We start from the raw sequence: 17,219 nt of genomic DNA, 5'->3' as shown, positions 1-17,219 counted from the left end.
GGAGGTCGATGGAAAGGCTCCTCTCTAGCTCTAGGGGGAGCCCCTCATAAGCCTTCTTCCTCCGCCCCCTGGCTCTTTTCTCTCTGGCCTGTCCCCGCCTCCTCCAGTGCCTCCACTCCCCGCTACCCAGGAAGGCCGTGTGGGTTACGCGCGCTGCTTTCGCTTTCCCTTGGCGGTGCCCACTCCTCGCTCCTCGTGAGGCGCTAGGCCCCCTGCCCCTGCCATGGCCATGCTCAGGGTCCAGCCTGAAGCCCAAGCCAAGGTGAGCGCTGCGGGTTCGAAGAAGGGCCCATTAGTGAGGCATGGCGCCAAAAGGGCGTCCGTGATCCTACCCCCTCTTCCCCAGCCCCCAGACACGAGTTAGGGTCAGTCATCGAGCCCAAGTGAGCCTGTGTGCCTGGAGCACCTGAGCCCGCGGGAAACCAGTGGGGTCTGCCTACCCGGAGAAGGAAGGCGGCCGAGGTTCAGCGGGGTGAGGCGAAGCGAAGAGCTAGCGTGGAAGGGAAGTCCGCTGGCCCGGGGCCGGGCCCACACACAGAGGGGCTGCGGAACCTGCCTTGCCACCTCATTACTTTTCACACGGGGATGGAGGGCCGCGGGGCCTGCTCCACGGGGCACTCCGTCCCTGCCCCTGTCGCAGAAGGCTCTTAGACCTCTCCTTACACAGCCCAGGAGACCTGAGAGATTTGTTCTCACTTGAACCACTCTCCCTTCACCGCCAGGAATGTTCTCATCCCCCAAATCCAGTGGGGATCCATTCCACCCTTTCCCAAGCCAGGCCCTACACAACCCTAAGAGAACAGCTCTCATAATGAACTGGCCATAAAGCCAGGTGTCTGAAGGGCTGCCTGTGTCCCACAGGTCGATGTGTTCCGTGAAGACCTGTGTACCAAGGTAAGATCTACCCCATCAGCATCACATCCTTACCCAACTCCCATGGCTCAGCCCTTCCTTGTTGGGCAGCTTCAGCCCTGCTGCACTGCCTAGGAAGGGCATTTGATTCTGACCCCCATCTTTCCCACCCCCACCTCACTCAGACAGAGAACCTGCTCGGAAGCTATTTCCCCAAGAAGATTTCTGAGTTGGATGCATTTTTAAAGGTATTGGGGCTGGGCAGGCAGCTAGAGAGTAGGGGCCAAGGCAGTACCCTCAAGGGGGGCCATGAGAGTGAGGAGGTGAGAGGGAGGATGCCTTTGCCTCCAGCCATCCCCCTATCTACACCAGGAGCCAGCACTCAATGAAGCCAGCCTGAGCAATCTGAAAGCCCCATTGGACATCCCAGTGCCTGATCCAGTCAAGGAGAAAGAGAAAGAGGAGCGGAAGAAACAGCAGGAGGCAAGCCAGGAAGAGTTGGGAGGAGGGACCCAACCGTGGGGGAAAAAATCAGCCTTAGGCCTGACTCCCAAGAACCCTTCTTTCCCTGCAGAAGGAAGACAAGGATGAAAAGAAAAAAGGGGAAGACGAAGACAAAGGTATTACTTTGGTGGGAAAGGACTTGAGTCTCACCTCCCAGGAGCTCCTCTTCCCCATACCTCATGCAGTCTCAACCATGTGACTGAGTCACTGCCCACTCTAGGTCCTCCCTGTGGCCCAGTGAACTGCAATGAGAAGATTGTGATCCTTCTACAGCGCCTAAAGCCTGAAATCAAGGATGTCATTGAGCAACTTAACCTCGTGAGCCTTCCCACTTCCATCCCTAGGCTTTAGGTCAAACCTTTTGTCTTCCTTGGTCCCTGCCACTTAGGGCATGGCCCTTGCCAGGTCTCAGCAGGAGAGGGCACAGCAAATGAAGCCAGAAGTCCAGGCCCTGGAGCTCAGAATGGGCCTAGCATTCCTATACCCACCTTAGGCAGGGAAGCAAGGAAGGACAGGAACCTGGGAATTGGGTTGGGGACTGATGTGGCTTTGATGCCCTTCCCTTCTCCCAGGTCACCACCTGGTTGCAGCTGCAGATCCCTCGGATTGAGGATGGAAACAATTTTGGAGTGGCTGTCCAGGTGAGAGTGCTGCACCACTCTTCTGCCCTTATGTCTCTAATCCATGCTGTTTTCCACTTCCTCCTTGCATTCTTTCCCCAGGAGAAGGTGTTTGAGCTGATGACCGCCCTTCACACCAAGCTGGAAGGCTTTCACACTCAAATCTCCAAGTGAGTGTCTGCCCAGCTGTACCTGCATGCAAACTCTGCCTTTGGCTTGGACAGAGGCCTGGGCACTCTCCTCCTTCTCCCACTCCACACCATTCTACTTCCCACAGGTATTTCTCTGAGCGGGGTGATGCCGTGACCAAAGCAGCCAAGCAGCCCCATGTGGTAGGTGAGGCCCAGGTCAGGGTCATGGGGGGAAGGACATGTTTGAAGTCAGGCCTGACCCAGGTCTCCAACAGGGTGATTATCGGCAGCTGGTGCACGAGCTGGATGAGGCAGAGTACCGGGACATCCGGCTGATGGTCATGGAGATCCGAAATGCTTATGTGAGGAGAGGACGGGGCAGTTGTAGGCAGAGGCAGCTTTCCCAGGCCACCCCCTCCCTGACCCTATGGGCTAGGGGTGAAGGGTGACAAAGCTTGGTCTGTCCACAAGGCTAGAGAAATGGGGCACAGAGCCACTGGGGCCTGCAGCTGATCCCCACTTCTTCCTGACCCCATAGGCTGTGTTATATGACATCATCCTGAAGAACTTCGAGAAGCTCAAGAAGCCCAGGGGAGAAACAAAGGGAATGATCTATTGAGAGCCTTTTCTCATACTGTGATGGGTCCAGCAGAGACCTTCCTATCTTCGACAGGGCACTCCAAACTTTGTCCCACCTTCCACCTATTGAGTTCTCTTCCCCTCCCCAACCCCCTTGCCTCCTAGGCACAATAAATAGAGTCCTAGTGGTACCCAACAGCTCAAGTCTCTTTATTGGATCCTGACACACACCACCTCCTCTGGCCCTGGTTCAGGCATTTCCATTGGTGGGACCAACCCACTGGGTGATTCGGGTGTTGAGCTGCTGGTTGGTCCAGTCCTGTCGGATGTCATCAAGATGGCAGTCAAAGTCCACAAGGTGCTGGTAAGCCCGGCCCTCCAGTAGTGCTCCCACCATCTGCCGTGACTCTTCCCAGTCCCTCCACATGACTCTGAAATAATAACCCTCATGGAGGTCAAACTCAGCAGGCAGCGAGACCAGACACATGACAGAAGTTAGGTCTAGAGCAGCGGTCTCCAACATTTTTGGCACCAGGGACCGATGCTCCTACAAGAATCTAATGCCTGATGATCTGAGGTGGGGCTGAGTTGGTGATGCTAGTGCTGGGAAGGGGCTGCAAATACAGATGAAGCTTTACTTGCTTACCTGCCACTCACCTCCTGCTGTGCAGCCCGGTTCCTAACAGGCCACAGACTGGTACCGGTCCTCAGCCCAGGGGTTAGGGATCCCTGGTCTAGAGAACAACCCGTGGTACAGGACCAAGGACAGAAGAGGCCCAGCCTCCATGGGTTTCCAAGAAGAGGTAGAGAGAGTGGGACACTCACAAGTTCTTGTCCTTGGGGACCCAGTGGAGGCCATGGTTCTCCAGGACGATGACGGGGGGCACATGAGGCTGAAGCACCAGTTTCTGATTATCCAACTGTGTGGACAAGGAAGGGCAGGTGAGGGCTTCAAGGATCCCCCTTTCTACTTTCTTTACAACCCCCTCCTCCAAACCCAAGCCTCACCATAATAAGTACTGCATCAGGGAAGAACTCCGCAATCCGCCCAGCGATTTTCAAGGCCAGGGGCCCAGGGCTGTGTAGAGGGAAGATCAAAGGAGTGAGGAGCCAACTGTGGGCAGACCCCATCCATCTGAGCTGTGCCTCCCGGGTCTCATTGACGTGGAGCAGTGATTGCCTTTCCCTGTAGCTGACCTGGAGGGGTCAGGCTTCCTTGATGCTTCATACACGACTGCTTGATGCTTGACTGCTGTGGGAAAAAGGAGCTCAGACATTGCTAGTGAGAGTGGAAATCAAAGGTCTTGGAGGGTAATTGGCATAAGCATCCAAATTTGAACTATATACTATACTATACATATGCTAACCTAGAAATTACACTTATAAAAGTTATTGTAATAATAAGACAGTATAATAAAAAACTGGAAACAATCTCAATGTTTAATATAAGGCATTAAATAAATTACGGTAGATCCTTATTCATACCAAATAGCTTTAGAGTAAGGCAGATCTTGGTGTAGAGATGGAAAGAAGTCAAATATTTATTAAATGAAGAAAAACAAATTACAAAACAGTATGTATAATTTGACCCAGATACATGCTTAATAAATAAGTAGATAATTTTTTCTATATGCATAAAAATTTCCTTTTCCAAAGCTGCTAGTTGGGCTTCCTGTGTTCTTTCAACAGTTGGGGGACACTTCATTTAAAGCAGGTGTGCCTTTTCTTATTAACATACGGCTGTCCTTCCTACTCCCACCACAGCTCCTGAGCATCTTTATATTTCTTTATATTTCCTCACTCCAGTACCCAGCCCCCTGCCTGTTGTACAAGTCCCTAATTCTAAGCGTTTGATTAAGGAAAGATGGAAGGAATAACCAAGAGGGGTTCTCTTGATCTCCCACCCCCTCCCCATAACTCTTTCTGCCTCTGGCTACCCCACTCACCTCTGGTCATCTAGAGCTGCATTGGCATGGTAGTACCCAGCCACTACTAGACCGGTCTGCGCGCCCCACACGTCCACCTGCCGTCGGAAAAGGTCCATCAGTAACTAAATTGTGCCACCCGCCCTGTGGGTGGGTGTACATCGCTGCCAAGAGGCCGAGGATGGGTTTGGGCTAAGGGGATTAGAGGGTTTCTTGGTGGCTGTTGGGCATTTAGGTGCGGCACCTGGTTGAGCGCGACCTCCAACATGACGGACAGGGCCAGGTGGCTATGGAACAGAGGCACGCAGTCGGTGAGGCACAGGCATTCTCCCGACTGCGGCGCCCGCGCCAGTAACAGCCCGTTGACCGCGGCGTGCGGGTACCGGGCGGCGTGCAGACACATCTTCACGTAGGCCCGGGCCGAGATCTCCACCTCGCCCATGGAGAGCGGAGCCCCAGCTGGCGTCGGCGAAGCTTCCTCCAGCGCCCCGGCGCCCTCCCTGGCCCTTTCCGTGCCCCCTCACTTAGGTTTGGTGGTAACTGCCTCAGTTCGAAGGCAGCCCGCTGGCTCCAGGTGATCGCGGCTCTGGAGGTCTGCCCCCAACCAGGCCTGTAATGTAGGCGGTCCGATTGCATGCTGCGGCACCGAACTCCGCCTCTGCCCGCCCCCAGAGGGAGGAAGCAGATTTGCGCGAGTCTCAGAGACCCAGAGCCCGTCGCTCCAAGCAGAATCCGACTCTGGAGTCCTGCCCACATGCTGCTCTTTGATAGGATTAGAGGTTCTCATTTTGTCCACTCACTGGCCGCGTTCAAACCTTGCCTCGCCTTTGTTTCCAGCGAACTGGAAAGAATTCACAACTACAAAGGAGAGAACTGCCTGCACGCTGATTGGTTAGGCTATCTGACTCCGGCTCTTGATTGCAGTATAGCTTTCTCTGCTACCTGTGCACTCCCAAAGGCCCGGAAGAGCCAGCAAGACGGACCTCGCACCCTGCATCGGCTGTCCGGCAGCTGTGGATCTTCGAACTTGGACACCTAGCCGGCCGCCTTGCTCCTACTATGTAGATTTATATTCTAGACCGGCTCTGCCACTTAGTAATGTGCCATGGCCCTTGGTTTCTTTAATGTAATATTTGCAGAAATAAAGACAGTAATTGGCTGAAAGAGAAGGAAAAAAGACCCCCCCCCCAAAAAAAAAATGTACCGATCTATCCTTCTCATGTCTTGTGGTGTAATTTCTTCATTACGATGCTTTGGGAGTTTTTTTCCCCTCCCAGCCCTTGAGAAGGAGTCCAATCATCTGTGGAGTCCAATTCATTCTTCCAGTGAAACCTCATTATGCCTCCAGGCTTGTTCTGAGCTGATAAGTGATGAAATGTTTTTCCTTTCTTCATTCCTTGACCTAAGCTACAGAGCTTTCCGTTTGTCTGTCCAAAGCCTGATTATACCTATAAGGGCTCTGCCCAAATGCCACCTCTTCCAAGAAGCACTTATGAGATCCCTGGATGGAAATAACCTTGTGAAATTCCTAAATACGGGTTATCTTCATGGTTGTCATGGCATGTAACAGTTTCTACCCTGTTTTTCAGGATGACTTCTTAAGAACGGGATGGGCATCTAATTCATCTTTGTCTTCCTGGTACCCCCTCCCTTTTCTACCACTATATTCACATTCAGTGGGGGGCACTCAGTAAATGCTTTTCGAATGAATGACACACACCAGAGGTACTCCACACATAGTATAGGTCATTTATTTCCCTTCTAGCCCTGGGCTCAGTACATAGATGGCTTCTCTTCACCCTTTGGGTTAACAATTTTCTCCAGATTGCTGCTAATGATATGATAAAGCTCAGCCTAGAAGAAAATCAGAAGGGCAGTAATCAGGTTCTTGGCCTTTCCTCTGCCCCCTCACTCTCCTCCCTTAGGGGCTTACTCCCCACTCACATAGAAGGCCCTCAGGTCCAGTACCATGGCCCTGAGCTCCCCATAGGCCGCCTCATCTCGCTCATGCACCAGGGCCCGGTAATCCATCTGAGATATGGAAAGCAAAGCTGTGTCAGCGTCATGGAAGGTTGAGACACAGTTTGGTTTCCTCATATAGGGAATAGGTAACTTAAAGATGAGCCCTTCTCAGCACCAAGAAATGGGATTCCCACAAGACCAAACATAGAAAAGGGTCAAGGTTTTTGAAGCCCAAATCAGTTTTCCTAGGCAATGCTCTTTGCTTAATATTCTTCACATGAGGAAGGTCATAAACAACACAAAAAGGACCTCTCTCCCCGTTTCCTCACCCCACCCTAAGCCAGCCTCAGCTGAAAAGCTGTTGGACAATCCACTCACTACATGGGTCTCCTTAGAGGCCTTGGCCACAGCATCTCCACGTTCTGAGAAGTACCTGCCGGAAGCAAGGGGAGTAACCACAGGAATGAGTGCTCAGAAAGACATACTCCCTCAGACCCTTCCCAAAGCCCCCATTCCCCTGAGGGAACTGCCCAGCTTGAGGAGTCCCAAAGAAATGTCCCCACAGCCCCCGATGCTGGCCCTCCAGCTGCCCTCACTTGGAAATGGTTGTCTGAAAGGCTTCTACTTTGGTCTTGACTGCATTTACCCTCTCCAGCACCTTCTCCTGTGGTGACAACAGAGATGGGAGGCAAATAAAACACTTCATCTCCTCCTTCCTTCACTCACCATCTCCCTCTTCCTCTCAGTTGTATCTAGCTCCTACCCTCCACTCCCCAAGTCTCTCACGTCTCTTAACATCTTCACATACCCTTTTCTTACCTGGATTGCCACCCCAAAGTCATTTCCATCCTCAATCTTGGGAATCAGGTGCTGGATCCATGTGATCACCTGTGTTAAGAGGTAACATGTAGGAATCATTCAACAGACTTACCGGGTTCTTCTTATTTCTGCTACTTCCTAATAAAGCTATATTTAATTGAGCATTAAATTGAGCACTGTGCTATGTATTATATATCTCATTTAATCTTCACAGCAATCTTTCAAGATATATATTCTTATTAAACCTACTTAACAGATAAAAAAACTGAGTCACAGAATATCTAAGTGACTTACTTAAGGTAATCAACTAGGTAAGTGACAGTCATGATTTGAACCCAGGTAGTATCCCTCTAGGGCCCAAACTCTTAAACCAACTCACTGTATCATAGCACCTGTACTGTGTACCTGGTATAGCAGTGGGTTCTGAGGTTATGGAGGTAGATATAGCACAGTTTCTGATTTCAGGGATACCACCGTGATATCAGAGGTCTAACAAAACAAAAGGTATCTAAATCCAAGGCACAGAAGGAAGTTTCCTATTTTAGGAATAGGTTCCTGAACGTAGGACTTGCACCTCTGAAGAATACCAGGGCCTTGCTTGGGTTCTCTTTCTATTTCTACCAGTTCCCAGGCTTACCAGAATGCATTTTTCTTTGAGAGTCCAGACTTCTGGCTTAACCAGCGCAAGCAGGGCCAGGACCTTCTCATTCCCGGGGAGAAAGCCACACTTAGGGACTGTGTAAAAGAGGAGATTTAAGCGCTTTCTCATCCAGCAGTCACTGTGCCATTTCCCATTCCATAGCCAATCCTTCCTCTCTTACCTTCTTTCTTCTCCAGCTTATCTGTTTCCATCTAAGGTAAAAAGGGGGAAAGTAGATTCGGAAGAGTCATGGAAGTTGGAGAGCCATCATCTCCACTGGGTTTATAGATAAGGATGACAAGTACCTTACCTCATCATCCTTGGGTGGAGGGTCTGGAATAGGAATGTCCAGTGGAGCCCGGAGAGAGGTCAGGTCAGCCACATTGAGGGAGTCCTCCTGCACAGAGCTTACTGTCAGGGGCTGCCCAGCTTTCCCACATCTCACCTGCCTTTTGCCTCCCAACCTGGGCTCAGGCCTCATACCATCGTAATGTTCCCAGTCCAGAACTCACACCCACTCACAACTGTTCTCTGCATGCTAAGTCCAGTTGTTAGCTAGAGAGGGTAGGTAGAGAGGACAGAGGCCATGGGAGGGGCCACTACTCACTTGCAAGAGCTGATTTAGGTGTATGATTTTCTGTGGCAGAAATCTGTAGAGGAATTCCTCAGCCTGTGGGTTACATTGCAAGGGTGGGAAAATCACAGAAGACACTCAATGAGATGTCTGAGAAGTGGGACTGGGAAGGCCCTTGGAAATCATTGAAACCCAGACCTACAAATGATGAAACTGAAGCCCAGAAAAGTGAAGGGACCTGCCCAAGCTAGGAAGTGGCAGAACCAAGATTAGGACTGTGGTATTCCTGCTTTGAAGCCACAGTGTTTCTCTCCACACCAAAAGAGGGGAGGAAAGTGGCATAAGTGGGGAGAGAGTATTAAGAGGGGTCAAATTAAAGGTAGAGATCAATAATTAGGAGCTTATCTTGAGTGAAGGCTTGATAAAGGAAGTAGGGCCCAGGTGTATGGTGGGTTTGGGGATCGCTCTGAGAGGTCGTGACCCTCAAGTATTGGTCTAAGATTCTAGGTCAAATCGCTGCATCCGGAAGACTTACCTCTTGGAAAAGATTCTGCCGGAAGACATCCACCTGCACAGAGCAGTACCCGGATATTGGTTAAGGGTCTCAGTTGCCAAGAGTAAGATCCCACTCCCAAATGGATGCCCTCCAATTTGGCTCAGGCCTTTCCCACCACAGGCCAGATTTCCCTGGAAGTCCATGCTCAGTGCAGAGACTGGCCACAGGGCAGGAATCTGGGACTCCCCCAGGCAGAAGCGAAAGCACTAAAGAAAGAGATTAAGGGAGTTCTATGCACGGCCTTGGTCCCCTAGAGCACACAGCTTGGCCTCCATCCAGGAGGGCTCCCCAGTCCCCTCTTGGCCCCCCGATCTTTCGATACCTGTTTGCGAGCTTCCCCGCTCAAGCGCACCCCACAAGGCTTAGCCATGCTGCTCCAGTTGCTAGATCTCGGGTCTCCCCGCTAGCCGCCTGGGCTTTCGCTTTCACTCCCCACGTCCAGACCCGCCCCCCTTAACCCCGCCCCCTTCCTTCTTTTCCCCCTCCCCCTGGCAGACAGCAAACCATAGGGAGCCCCTCTGACATTCTCGGCCAGTTGAGATTAGGAGAGGCGGTGCAGACTCGGTCACAAGCCCAGGGGCTGTCCGAAGGAGGGGCTAGGACAAGTGGGACCGCGGAGACTGAACTAGGGCGGGGCTTACCGGGAGAGGCAAGGGCGGTCCAGGGAAAGTCCAGAGTTGGGGTGAGAGGGCTTGAAGAGTGGGAAAGGGGATGTTCAGTCGTGGGGCTCCCCTTAGAAGGCTCGACTGTGGGGAGGCCCCGGAGAGGGATCGGAGCGGTGGAAGAAGTAGTAGGAAGAGGGCCTGAGAAGGGCTAGGAGGATATGAAGGGAGTTGGCGCGGGGGCTTCCTCCGGGAGGACACCTTGCCTTCAAGACCGACTGAAGACTCACTTGAGCCAAGCTCAGGCCGGCCAGAGTCAAGCCCCCGACAGAGACTTCCCCGGTTAGGACCGAAGCATGGCCTATTGGTCTAGATAGAGAGCAAGGCTTTGAGGAAAATAAGGGAATCCCCCCTCCACTAATCCGGAAAAAGGCGGAACCAGCCTGGAGGAAGGCGGGGAAGAGCTCTAGGACAGGGTTAAAGGCAGAAAGACTCTGGGGGAGGAGCCAGGGGCCATTTACCCTTCTGATTGGTTGGAGCCAGGCGATTGGAACCAGGGCTTCCTTCTTTGCCACGCCCCATGACTCCCAGTCCCCGCCCTTTCTTAACCTTAGACCCCTCCTTTTCCTCCGAAACTGGGTCGCAGTCCCGCCCTCTTCCCTAGTACTTCCTGTTCTCAGCTAACCCTGGCTGGGGGCGGGGGTCCGGAGAGTGACCGTGGCCTGAGTGACTCAAGAAGGCTACGCGGACTGGGTCCCGCGGTGAAGCCAGATTCCAGGCGGTAGGGGCGGCGGGAGGGCCGCGCTCGCCCGTGCCGGGTTCTGGCGGGCTGCAGGCCTGGGGCTGACTCCTGTCTCAGGATGCCGGGGAAGGAGGAGGAGCAGGCCTTCCTGGCGGCCCGCGAGGAGTTAGCGAACGCCCTAAGGAGGGATTCTGGGCAAGCGTTTTCCGTGGAGCAGCTCCGGCCGCTACTGATCACCTCTCTGCCGCCAGCTGCCCGCTATCTGCAGCTGGACGCCGCACGCCTAGTACGCTGCAATGCTCACGGAGAGGTGAGGTCTGGCCCCGTGGGTGAGGGGAACAAAGGACCTAAGCCCGAAGCGGAGCTCAGAGCTCTCTATTCTTTGACTACTTCCAGCCCCGAAACTACCTCAACACCCTGTCCACTGCTTTGAACATCCTCGAGAAATATGGCCGCAACCTCCTCAATCCGCAGAGGCCCCGGTACTGGCGCGGGGTCAAGTTTAATAACCCCGTTTTTCGAAGTACGGTGGATGCTGTGCAGGTGAAGCCCCTGGGGTCCCTTATGGGGGAAGGGAACTTGGTTTGGGCTGGGCGTTGACTAGAAAGTGCCTTAGGCAGTGCTGAAGAGGAAGGGGTTCAGCCCCATTGGGAAGGGACCCTGCTAGATGATGACTGGTTGTGAATGTGTGGCAGGGGGGCCGAGATGTTCTGCGATTGTATGGCTACACAGAGGAGCAGCCGGATGGGTTGAGCTTCCCTGAGGAACAAGAGGATCCAGATGAGCACCAAGTTGCAGCAGTCACACTGGAAGTACTGTTACTTCGGACGGAGCTCAATTTGCTGTTACAGGTAAGGTGTCTCTAATCCTGAGGATTTAAGCATCAGAGTTGGGGAGCTCAGCCTAACTCCAAAGCCAGTCTGGGGACTCCCATGCTACTGAGTCATGGGCACAGACCCCATAGCAACCTGGGAGCTCCCCTTACTTTTCTCCCAGTGCATATTGGGGGAACTGACCTTAGAGGGAGGAGAGCCTCCTAGGGCTATAGGTTGGAACTTTTCTTACCTTGTTTGCAGAATACTCACCCAAGACAAGAAGTACTGGAGCAACTGCTGAAAGACAAGACTGAAGATGATGCAAGGAAGGCAGGAATGGGGTTTGAGGGCCTGGTGAACAAAGGGGACAGGGGTTGGGAGACTCTCCAAACCCTTGCCCATTCCCTGCCCTTTTTTCTCAGATGCTACAGCTTTCAGAGTTTGCCCCGGTACTGAGAGAGATTGCTCCTGGCCCCCTCACCTCTCCCTCTGCCTCAGGTATTATTGGTCTTACGTTGGGGGGAAGGGGTGTTAATAGACCATATGATGGAAATTTGGGGCCCTCATCTGTCCGTTTTCTTGATTTTCTGCCTTTCTTTTTTAAAAGAGATTAAAATGGTTTCTTTGAGTCCAGATATATTGAAAAGTTGTCTGTCATTTGTCCAGCTCCACAGCACATTCAGATGTAGCCTGGTCTTTTTCAGAAAGGTGTTCTGTTCTTTCTCTCCTGTTCTCCAGGCTCCACTCCTGGTCCCTGCTTTTTCTGTGGTTCTGCCCCAGGTACACTGCACTGCTCAGCCTGTAAACAGGCCTTGTGCCCAGCCTGTGACCGTGTGTTCCATGGGCACCCATCCCGTGCCCATCACCTCCGCCAGACCTTGCCCTGGGCCCCCCAAGCCACCCAGTTGACCCCCAGGTGAGAGGCCTTCTCTTCTGTGAGAGTGTGAAACTGAGAAAACTTACAGTTACTTGAGTACTACTGAGTTTCACATTCTGTACTAAAGACTGTCTCATGAGGGCGAGCAGCCAGTTACTCCCTCCAAGAGATCGCAGACATATATATCAAGCAAGTAGCAGTTACAACAAGATAGATTATTATGGCGTACAAATAGGTAGTAGGAGAATGCAACCAAGTCTGAAGGATCAGCTCCATCAGTTGGCAGTATTTTAAGCACCTAGTACGGGTCAGTCCCTATGTTAAGGATATCTACCAGCAAGATTTGAACTTTAAGCTGTCATTTAAATATTAAACGGGCTATGGATATGGGAGTGTTCCAAACACAACAAAACATGCAAAGACCAGAGCCATGTGTCATCATGCAGAGAATGAGGGATGTGAGGGACCCAGGCACCAGGGTCCCCCTCAGCAGGCCATGTCTGCTTTTCTGTTACAGCTTACCTGCCTCAGCTCCATTGCGGCCCCAGTCAACCTCCCTGCTGGCCCTGGGAAACAGCTCTCTTTCTTCCCCTGATACTGCAAGTGCCCGCCTGCCGTGGCAATGTGCTGCCTGTGCCATGATAAATGAATCTTGGGCAGTGCTCTGTGTGGCCTGTGATCGGCCCAGAGGTTGTAAGGGGTTGGGGCTGGGGATCGAGGGTCCCCAAGGAGCTGGAGGCCTAGAACCTGAGCTTGCACGGGGTCGCTGGGCCTGCCAGAGCTGTACCTTTGAGAATGAGGCGGCAGCTGTGCTGTGTGCTATGTGTGAACGACCTCGGCTGGCTCAGCCTCCTAGCTTGGTGATGGATTCTCGGGATGCTGGCATTAGCCTGCAGCCCTTTCAGGTAACCTATTCCTGGCCTTCCCAGCTCTTTTTTTGCACCTGTTACTATAAGCCATTCTTTACTTTCCAATCCCCTGTTTTCTTCAGTTTCCCCATGTCTTACCCCCAGCTTCCTAGATTTCCATCTTGATTGTTAGCCAGCTTTCTATAGGTTAATTCTTTCTGCCTTCCCAGCAGGAGGATACTTTGCTCTCCTCTGCCCAGATTCCAGTCTGGTACTGTCTTCACTGTACCTTCTGCAACTCGGGCCCTGGCTGTGTATGTGCTATGTGCAACCGAACCAGCAGCCCCATCCCAGTAAAGCACACTTCCCAGCCCCATGCCAGCTCTTTAGAAGAGCGACTCCCTGAACCAGGGCCTCCACGACGCCTCAGTGCCCCCCTGCCTAGTGGGGACCCTGAGAAGCAGCGCCAAGACAAGATGCGGGAGGAAGGTCTTCAGCTAGTGATCAAGATCCGGGTGAGGATTTGGGCCTGGGAAGAGGTGGGGCAGGGAGAGGCTGCAGTTGATTATGAGTTCTTATAAAAATGGTCATTGTTAGCCATGGCTGCCTTTTATTGAATACTTCCCACATGACAGATATCATGCTGTGCTCTGCTCACATGATCAATGTCTGAGTTCAACCACTGTCAGCATTTTGTTTTGGGCTGTGGGTGGATGGAGGATGCCCTTCCTGATAGGCCGTTTGGGTGGGACTGTGTCTTAGGAAGGGGAGGCTGCAGGTGCCTGTCCAGAGGAGGTCTTCTCAGCTCTACAGTACTCCGGCACCGAGGTACCCTTGCAGTGGTTGCGGTCAGAGCTGCCCTACGTGCTGGAGATGGTGGCTGAGCTGGCTGCACAGCAGGACCCGGGGCTGGGTGCCTTTTCCTGTCAGGAGGCCCGGAAAGCCTGGCTGGATCGTTACGGCAATCTTGATGAAGCTGTGGAAGAGTGTGTAAGAGCCAGGCGGAGGAAGGTACTAGCTGTGCTGTGCTGGAGGTAGAAGAGGGTTGAGGGTTGTGGGTCTCAGAGCCTCTCTTGGTCTCCCCTTTTCCTGCTTTTCCCCTCCTCATTCATTCTCTCCATTCCCAACTCATAGGTGCAGGAACTCCGGTCCCTGGGCTTTGGACCTGAGGAGGGATCTCTTCAAGCATTGTTCCAACATGGAGGTGACGTGGCCCGGGCCCTGACTGAGCTACAGCGCCAGCGCCTAGAGCCCTTCCATCAGCGCCTCTGGGACAGTGGCCCTGAGCCCACCCCTTCCTGGGATGGGCCAGATAAGCAGGTGCTGGGAGGAGGTGAAGGGCTATATAGAGGGCAGAGGAAAGGCTGAGGGGTAGGAGCCCTGGATCTGACAGCTACTTCTTCCCTCTCCTCCTGAATCACATTGCAGAGCCTGGTCAGAAGGCTTTTGGCAGTCTACGCACTCCCCAGCTGGGGCCGGGCAGAGCTGGCACTGTCATTGCTGCAGGAGACACCCAGGAACTATGAGTTGGGGGACGTGGTGGAAGCTGTGAGGCAGAGCCAAGACCGGGCCTTCTTGCGCCGCTTGCTTGCTCAGGAGTGTGCTGTGTGCGGTTGGACCCTGCCCCGCAACCAGGTAAGCCCCTCACCACTGAACCTGGCCTTAGAATGGCTCTCTTGCCTTTGGACCCCCACTCCATTCCAGCCCCTGCCTCTACTCCTGTCTTTTGCTCTGCAGTTGCCCATGTGCCCCTGAACACTTCTGGGAAAGAGAGGGCAGGAATAGGCCACCTCTCCCCAACCCCATTTTTTAATGTTCTCGTATGGAAAACTTCAAACATACAATGGTAGAGAAAACTTTAACCAATTCTGTCCTCCACTCCTCACCATATATTCATCACAAGCTTCAGCAGTTATAAATGTATAGGCCAGTATTTATTTCACCTCCACACACATAGGATTATTTTGAAGCAAATCTCAGGCATCATTTGGTTTATCTGCTAATATTTCAGTATATATCTCTAAAAGATAAAACTCTTTGAAAATAGTAATTCTTTAATGTCACCATCAAATCTCCAGTTGGTAAGAATAGGGCCCTCTTATCTCCTGAGCCCCCATCTACTTTAGGTCAGAAGTGGCAGTTCTTTGGCCAAATACAGTCCAATTTAAAAATAGAAAAAGAAAAATTTAAAAACAACAACAAAAATACAGTCCAATTTGGTTAGGCTGGCTCTGTACCTTTTTTGTTTTGTTTTCTCTCATTATTTTAAAATAATTGTAGATTCACAGGAAGTTGTAAAAATAGTACAGAGTCCCATGTGTTCTTCACCCACCTTCCCCCCATGGTAACTTTTTATATAATTATAGTACAGTATCAAGACCAAGAAATAGAAATGGTACAACATTAGCTAGACTTCAGACCTTGTTCATTTTTTGCACGGTGTGTGTGTGTGTGTGTGTGATACTACGCAGTTTTATCTCATGTTGAGATTCCTGTAACCACCACCACAATCGAGATACAGATTGTTCATCACCACAAAGGAGCCCCTCGTGCTACCCCTTTATAGTTGTATATATACAACTTGTTCCCTTCCACCTGTCACCTGGCAATCTGTTCTCCACCTCTATCGTTTTGTCATTTCAAGGATGTTATTTATGTGTTTGCTTTTAATTGAGTGTGAATGCTTTTAGAGGGCATTCTTCCATTTACCTTAAGGTCTCACCATTGTCTGCTTTTCTCCACCTGACAGTGTTCAGACATTTAGATTGCCTACATGGTACTTATTGGCATTTGAGGTTGCTACCCCTGCCCAGTTGTTAATTAGACCCTGGTTTCTCAGTGAACACCTGGTTACCTCCCCTTTCCTGGGCTGGCAGCTGTGGCTTCTGACGCCCTCCTCTCCCCACTTATCCTCTAGATGCAGGCCCTGACTTCCTGTGAGTGCACCATCTGTCCTGACTGCTTCCGCCAGCACTTCACCATCGCTTTGAAGGAGAAGCACATCACAGACATGGTGTGCCCCGCCTGTGGCCGCCCTGACCTCACTGATGACACGCAGTTGCTCAGCTACTTCTCCACTCTTGATATTCAGGTACTACAGTCTCTGAGACTCAGGGTGCCCTGGACTTTGAATAGGAACCCAGCCTGCCCACCACTTCTGTATTTTGTCCCCAGCTTCGAGAGAGCCTAGAGCCAGATGCCTACGCCCTATTCCACAAGAAGCTGACTGAGGGTGTACTCATGCGGGACCCCAAGTTCTTGTGGTGTGCCCAAGTAAGTGCTCTGCCCAGAGGAGCTTACTGGAGGCCCAGGGAGCAGTGCCGGGTCAGGCCTCAGATAGCTTTATGTTCTTGTACCCACAGTGCTCCTTTGGCTTCATATATGAACGTGAGCAGCTGGAGGCAACATGTCCCCAGTGTCACCAGACCTTCTGTGTGCGCTGTAAGCGCCAGGTGAGGTACATCCATCCTTCCAGAAATACTTGCTGAGCTGCTGGCAGGTACTGTGTTAGACTCAGGGTGTGCTGGAGAACAAAACAGACATGAGCTCCGGACTCTTGAGTGTTTACAGACTAGTCAGGGAGGGAGGGAGGGAGGATGAGAGAGGAAGGAAGGATGAGGGGGAGAGGGAGGGAGGAAGGAAGGCTGATGGGGGAGGAAGAATGAAGAAGGGAGGAGGGGTGAAATATAAGGTAAAGGAGGGTAGGGGTGAAAGAGGAAGAGAAAGGAGGAAAGGAAGCGAGAGAGGGAGAGAGTGAGCATAATTATACACGGGCATAAGTTCTATGAAAAAAACAAATAGGAATCCGAGATTAGGAATAATGCAATCGACCTGCTTAGGACAGAGAGGTCAGACAAGTGTTTTCTCAAATCGCTTTAGCTCAGGCCTAAAAGTTAAGTCAACTATGCAAATAGTATTCGGGACAGAAAGCATAACACATGGAAAGGCCAAAGTCAGAAAAAAGTGTTGTATAGCTAGAGCCTCAGGAGCAAAGGTAAGAATAGCAGGTGGTTGGAGAGGAGCTAGCTGCCAGATCAGGAGAGGCCTTGAGGCCAAGTGAAGAAGATACTTGCCTTTTATTCTAAGACAAAGCAAGGAGTAATACGATCTCATTTACCTTTTAAAAAGTTCAATATTTGATACCAAACTTCAAACCTAGAACACTCCCAATCC

General features: G+C 51.9%; 4 protein-coding genes across 9 annotated transcripts in view; 2 read left to right on the top strand and 2 right to left on the bottom strand.

The window, feature by feature from the left end:
• Positions 1 to 66: 66 nt before the first annotated feature.
• PSME1 (proteasome activator subunit 1) lies at positions 67 to 2,884 on the top strand. The gene is made up of 11 exons (XM_006913557.3): positions 67 to 262; positions 862 to 894; positions 1,038 to 1,100; positions 1,225 to 1,335; positions 1,427 to 1,472; positions 1,577 to 1,674; positions 1,929 to 1,997; positions 2,079 to 2,146; positions 2,254 to 2,308; positions 2,383 to 2,469; positions 2,646 to 2,884. Exons 1-11 carry the CDS (start codon positions 224 to 226, stop codon positions 2,724 to 2,726), a joined length of 750 nt encoding a protein of 249 aa, XP_006913619.1. The 5' UTR covers positions 67 to 223; the 3' UTR covers positions 2,727 to 2,884.
• EMC9 (ER membrane protein complex subunit 9) lies at positions 2,873 to 5,292 on the bottom strand. Of its 2 annotated transcripts, none has more exons than XM_006913558.3 (5): positions 4,856 to 5,292; positions 4,633 to 4,709; positions 3,695 to 3,764; positions 3,512 to 3,606; positions 2,873 to 3,117 (listed from the first exon to the last, which is right to left on the bottom strand). In XM_006913558.3, exons 1-5 carry the CDS (start codon positions 5,051 to 5,053, stop codon positions 2,937 to 2,939), a joined length of 621 nt encoding a protein of 206 aa, XP_006913620.1. In that variant the 5' UTR covers positions 5,054 to 5,292; the 3' UTR covers positions 2,873 to 2,936. The 2 variants fall into 2 exon arrangements, with proteins under 2 accessions (XP_006913620.1, XP_024903780.1); XM_025048012.1 differs by having other exon boundaries at positions 3,695 to 3,938; positions 4,856 to 5,065.
• A 1,045-nt stretch (positions 5,293 to 6,337) lies between these two features.
• Positions 6,338 to 9,603, bottom strand: PSME2 (proteasome activator subunit 2). 2 transcript variants are annotated; one of them, XM_006913556.3, is made up of 11 exons: positions 9,485 to 9,603; positions 9,142 to 9,174; positions 8,640 to 8,702; positions 8,343 to 8,429; positions 8,214 to 8,244; positions 8,030 to 8,127; positions 7,393 to 7,461; positions 7,170 to 7,237; positions 6,952 to 7,006; positions 6,556 to 6,642; positions 6,338 to 6,465 (listed from the first exon to the last, which is right to left on the bottom strand). In XM_006913556.3, exons 1-11 carry the CDS (start codon positions 9,530 to 9,532, stop codon positions 6,385 to 6,387), a joined length of 720 nt encoding a protein of 239 aa, XP_006913618.1. In that variant the 5' UTR covers positions 9,533 to 9,603; the 3' UTR covers positions 6,338 to 6,384. The 2 variants fall into 2 exon arrangements, with proteins under 2 accessions (XP_006913618.1, XP_024903779.1); XM_025048011.1 differs by lacking the exon at positions 8,640 to 8,702.
• Positions 9,604 to 10,088: 485 nt separating this feature from the next.
• Positions 10,089 to 17,219, top strand: part of RNF31 (ring finger protein 31) — a 10,046-nt gene continuing 2,915 nt past the window's right edge. For 3 of the 4 annotated variants that reach the window (XM_006913554.3, XM_015590663.2, XM_015590664.2), the window contains exons 1-14: positions 10,089 to 10,816; positions 10,903 to 11,049; positions 11,202 to 11,357; positions 11,583 to 11,651; positions 11,744 to 11,819; positions 12,060 to 12,237; positions 12,716 to 13,103; positions 13,277 to 13,561; positions 13,809 to 14,057; positions 14,181 to 14,366; positions 14,475 to 14,681; positions 15,964 to 16,137; positions 16,221 to 16,319; positions 16,409 to 16,498. In XM_006913554.3, coding sequence (XP_006913616.1) covers positions 10,625 to 10,816; positions 10,903 to 11,049; positions 11,202 to 11,357; positions 11,583 to 11,651; positions 11,744 to 11,819; positions 12,060 to 12,237; positions 12,716 to 13,103; positions 13,277 to 13,561; positions 13,809 to 14,057; positions 14,181 to 14,366; positions 14,475 to 14,681; positions 15,964 to 16,137; positions 16,221 to 16,319; positions 16,409 to 16,498 — 2,496 coding nt within the window. In that variant the 5' untranslated portion in view covers positions 10,089 to 10,624. The remainder of the gene's footprint in view (positions 10,817 to 10,902; positions 11,050 to 11,201; positions 11,358 to 11,582; positions 11,652 to 11,743; positions 11,820 to 12,059; positions 12,238 to 12,715; positions 13,104 to 13,276; positions 13,562 to 13,808; positions 14,058 to 14,180; positions 14,367 to 14,474; positions 14,682 to 15,963; positions 16,138 to 16,220; positions 16,320 to 16,408; positions 16,499 to 17,219) is intronic. The other variant, XM_006913555.3, reaches the window with a different exon arrangement.

Source organism: Pteropus alecto, unplaced genomic scaffold, assembly GCF_000325575.1.
Source record: "Pteropus alecto unplaced genomic scaffold, ASM32557v1 scaffold335, whole genome shotgun sequence".
NCBI lineage: Eukaryota > Metazoa > Chordata > Mammalia > Chiroptera > Pteropodidae > Pteropus > Pteropus alecto.
The sequence above is the reverse complement of the archived record's forward strand: the minus strand, read 5'-3'. Positions and strand labels throughout refer to the sequence as shown.

What these genes read in the sequence shown, in the direction of transcription:
- PSME1 (XM_006913557.3), top strand. Translation starts at nt 224, where the DNA reads ATGGCCATGCTCAGGGTCCAGCCTGAAGCCCAAGCCAAG. An exon ending in TTTCACACTCAAATCTCCAA is followed by an intron (nt 2,147 to 2,253) that starts GTGAGTGTCTGC and finishes TACTTCCCACAG; the next exon opens with GTATTTCTCTGAGCGGGGTG. An exon ending in TGGAGATCCGAAATGCTTAT is followed by an intron (nt 2,470 to 2,645) that starts GTGAGGAGAGGA and finishes CTGACCCCATAG; the next exon opens with GCTGTGTTATATGACATCAT.
- EMC9 (XM_006913558.3), bottom strand. Translation starts at nt 5,053, where the DNA reads ATGGGCGAGGTGGAGATCTCGGCCCGGGCCTACGTGAAGATGTGTCTG. An exon ending in TGGAGGTCGCGCTCAACCAG is followed by an intron (nt 4,710 to 4,855) that starts GTGCCGCACCTA and finishes TTCCGACGGCAG; the next exon opens with GTGGACGTGTGGGGCGCGCA. An exon ending in GCAGCTCTAGATGACCAGAG is followed by an intron (nt 3,765 to 4,632) that starts GTGAGTGGGGTA and finishes CCCTCTACACAG; the next exon opens with CCCTGGGCCCCTGGCCTTGA.
- PSME2 (XM_006913556.3), bottom strand. Translation starts at nt 9,532, where the DNA reads ATGGCTAAGCCTTGTGGGGTGCGCTTGAGCGGGGAAGCTCGCAAACAG. An exon ending in CTCCACCCAAGGATGATGAG is followed by an intron (nt 8,245 to 8,342) that starts GTAAGGTACTTG and finishes TTTTTACCTTAG; the next exon opens with ATGGAAACAGATAAGCTGGA. An exon ending in TAAGCTGGAGAAGAAAGAAG is followed by an intron (nt 8,128 to 8,213) that starts GTAAGAGAGGAA and finishes TCTTTTACACAG; the next exon opens with TCCCTAAGTGTGGCTTTCTC.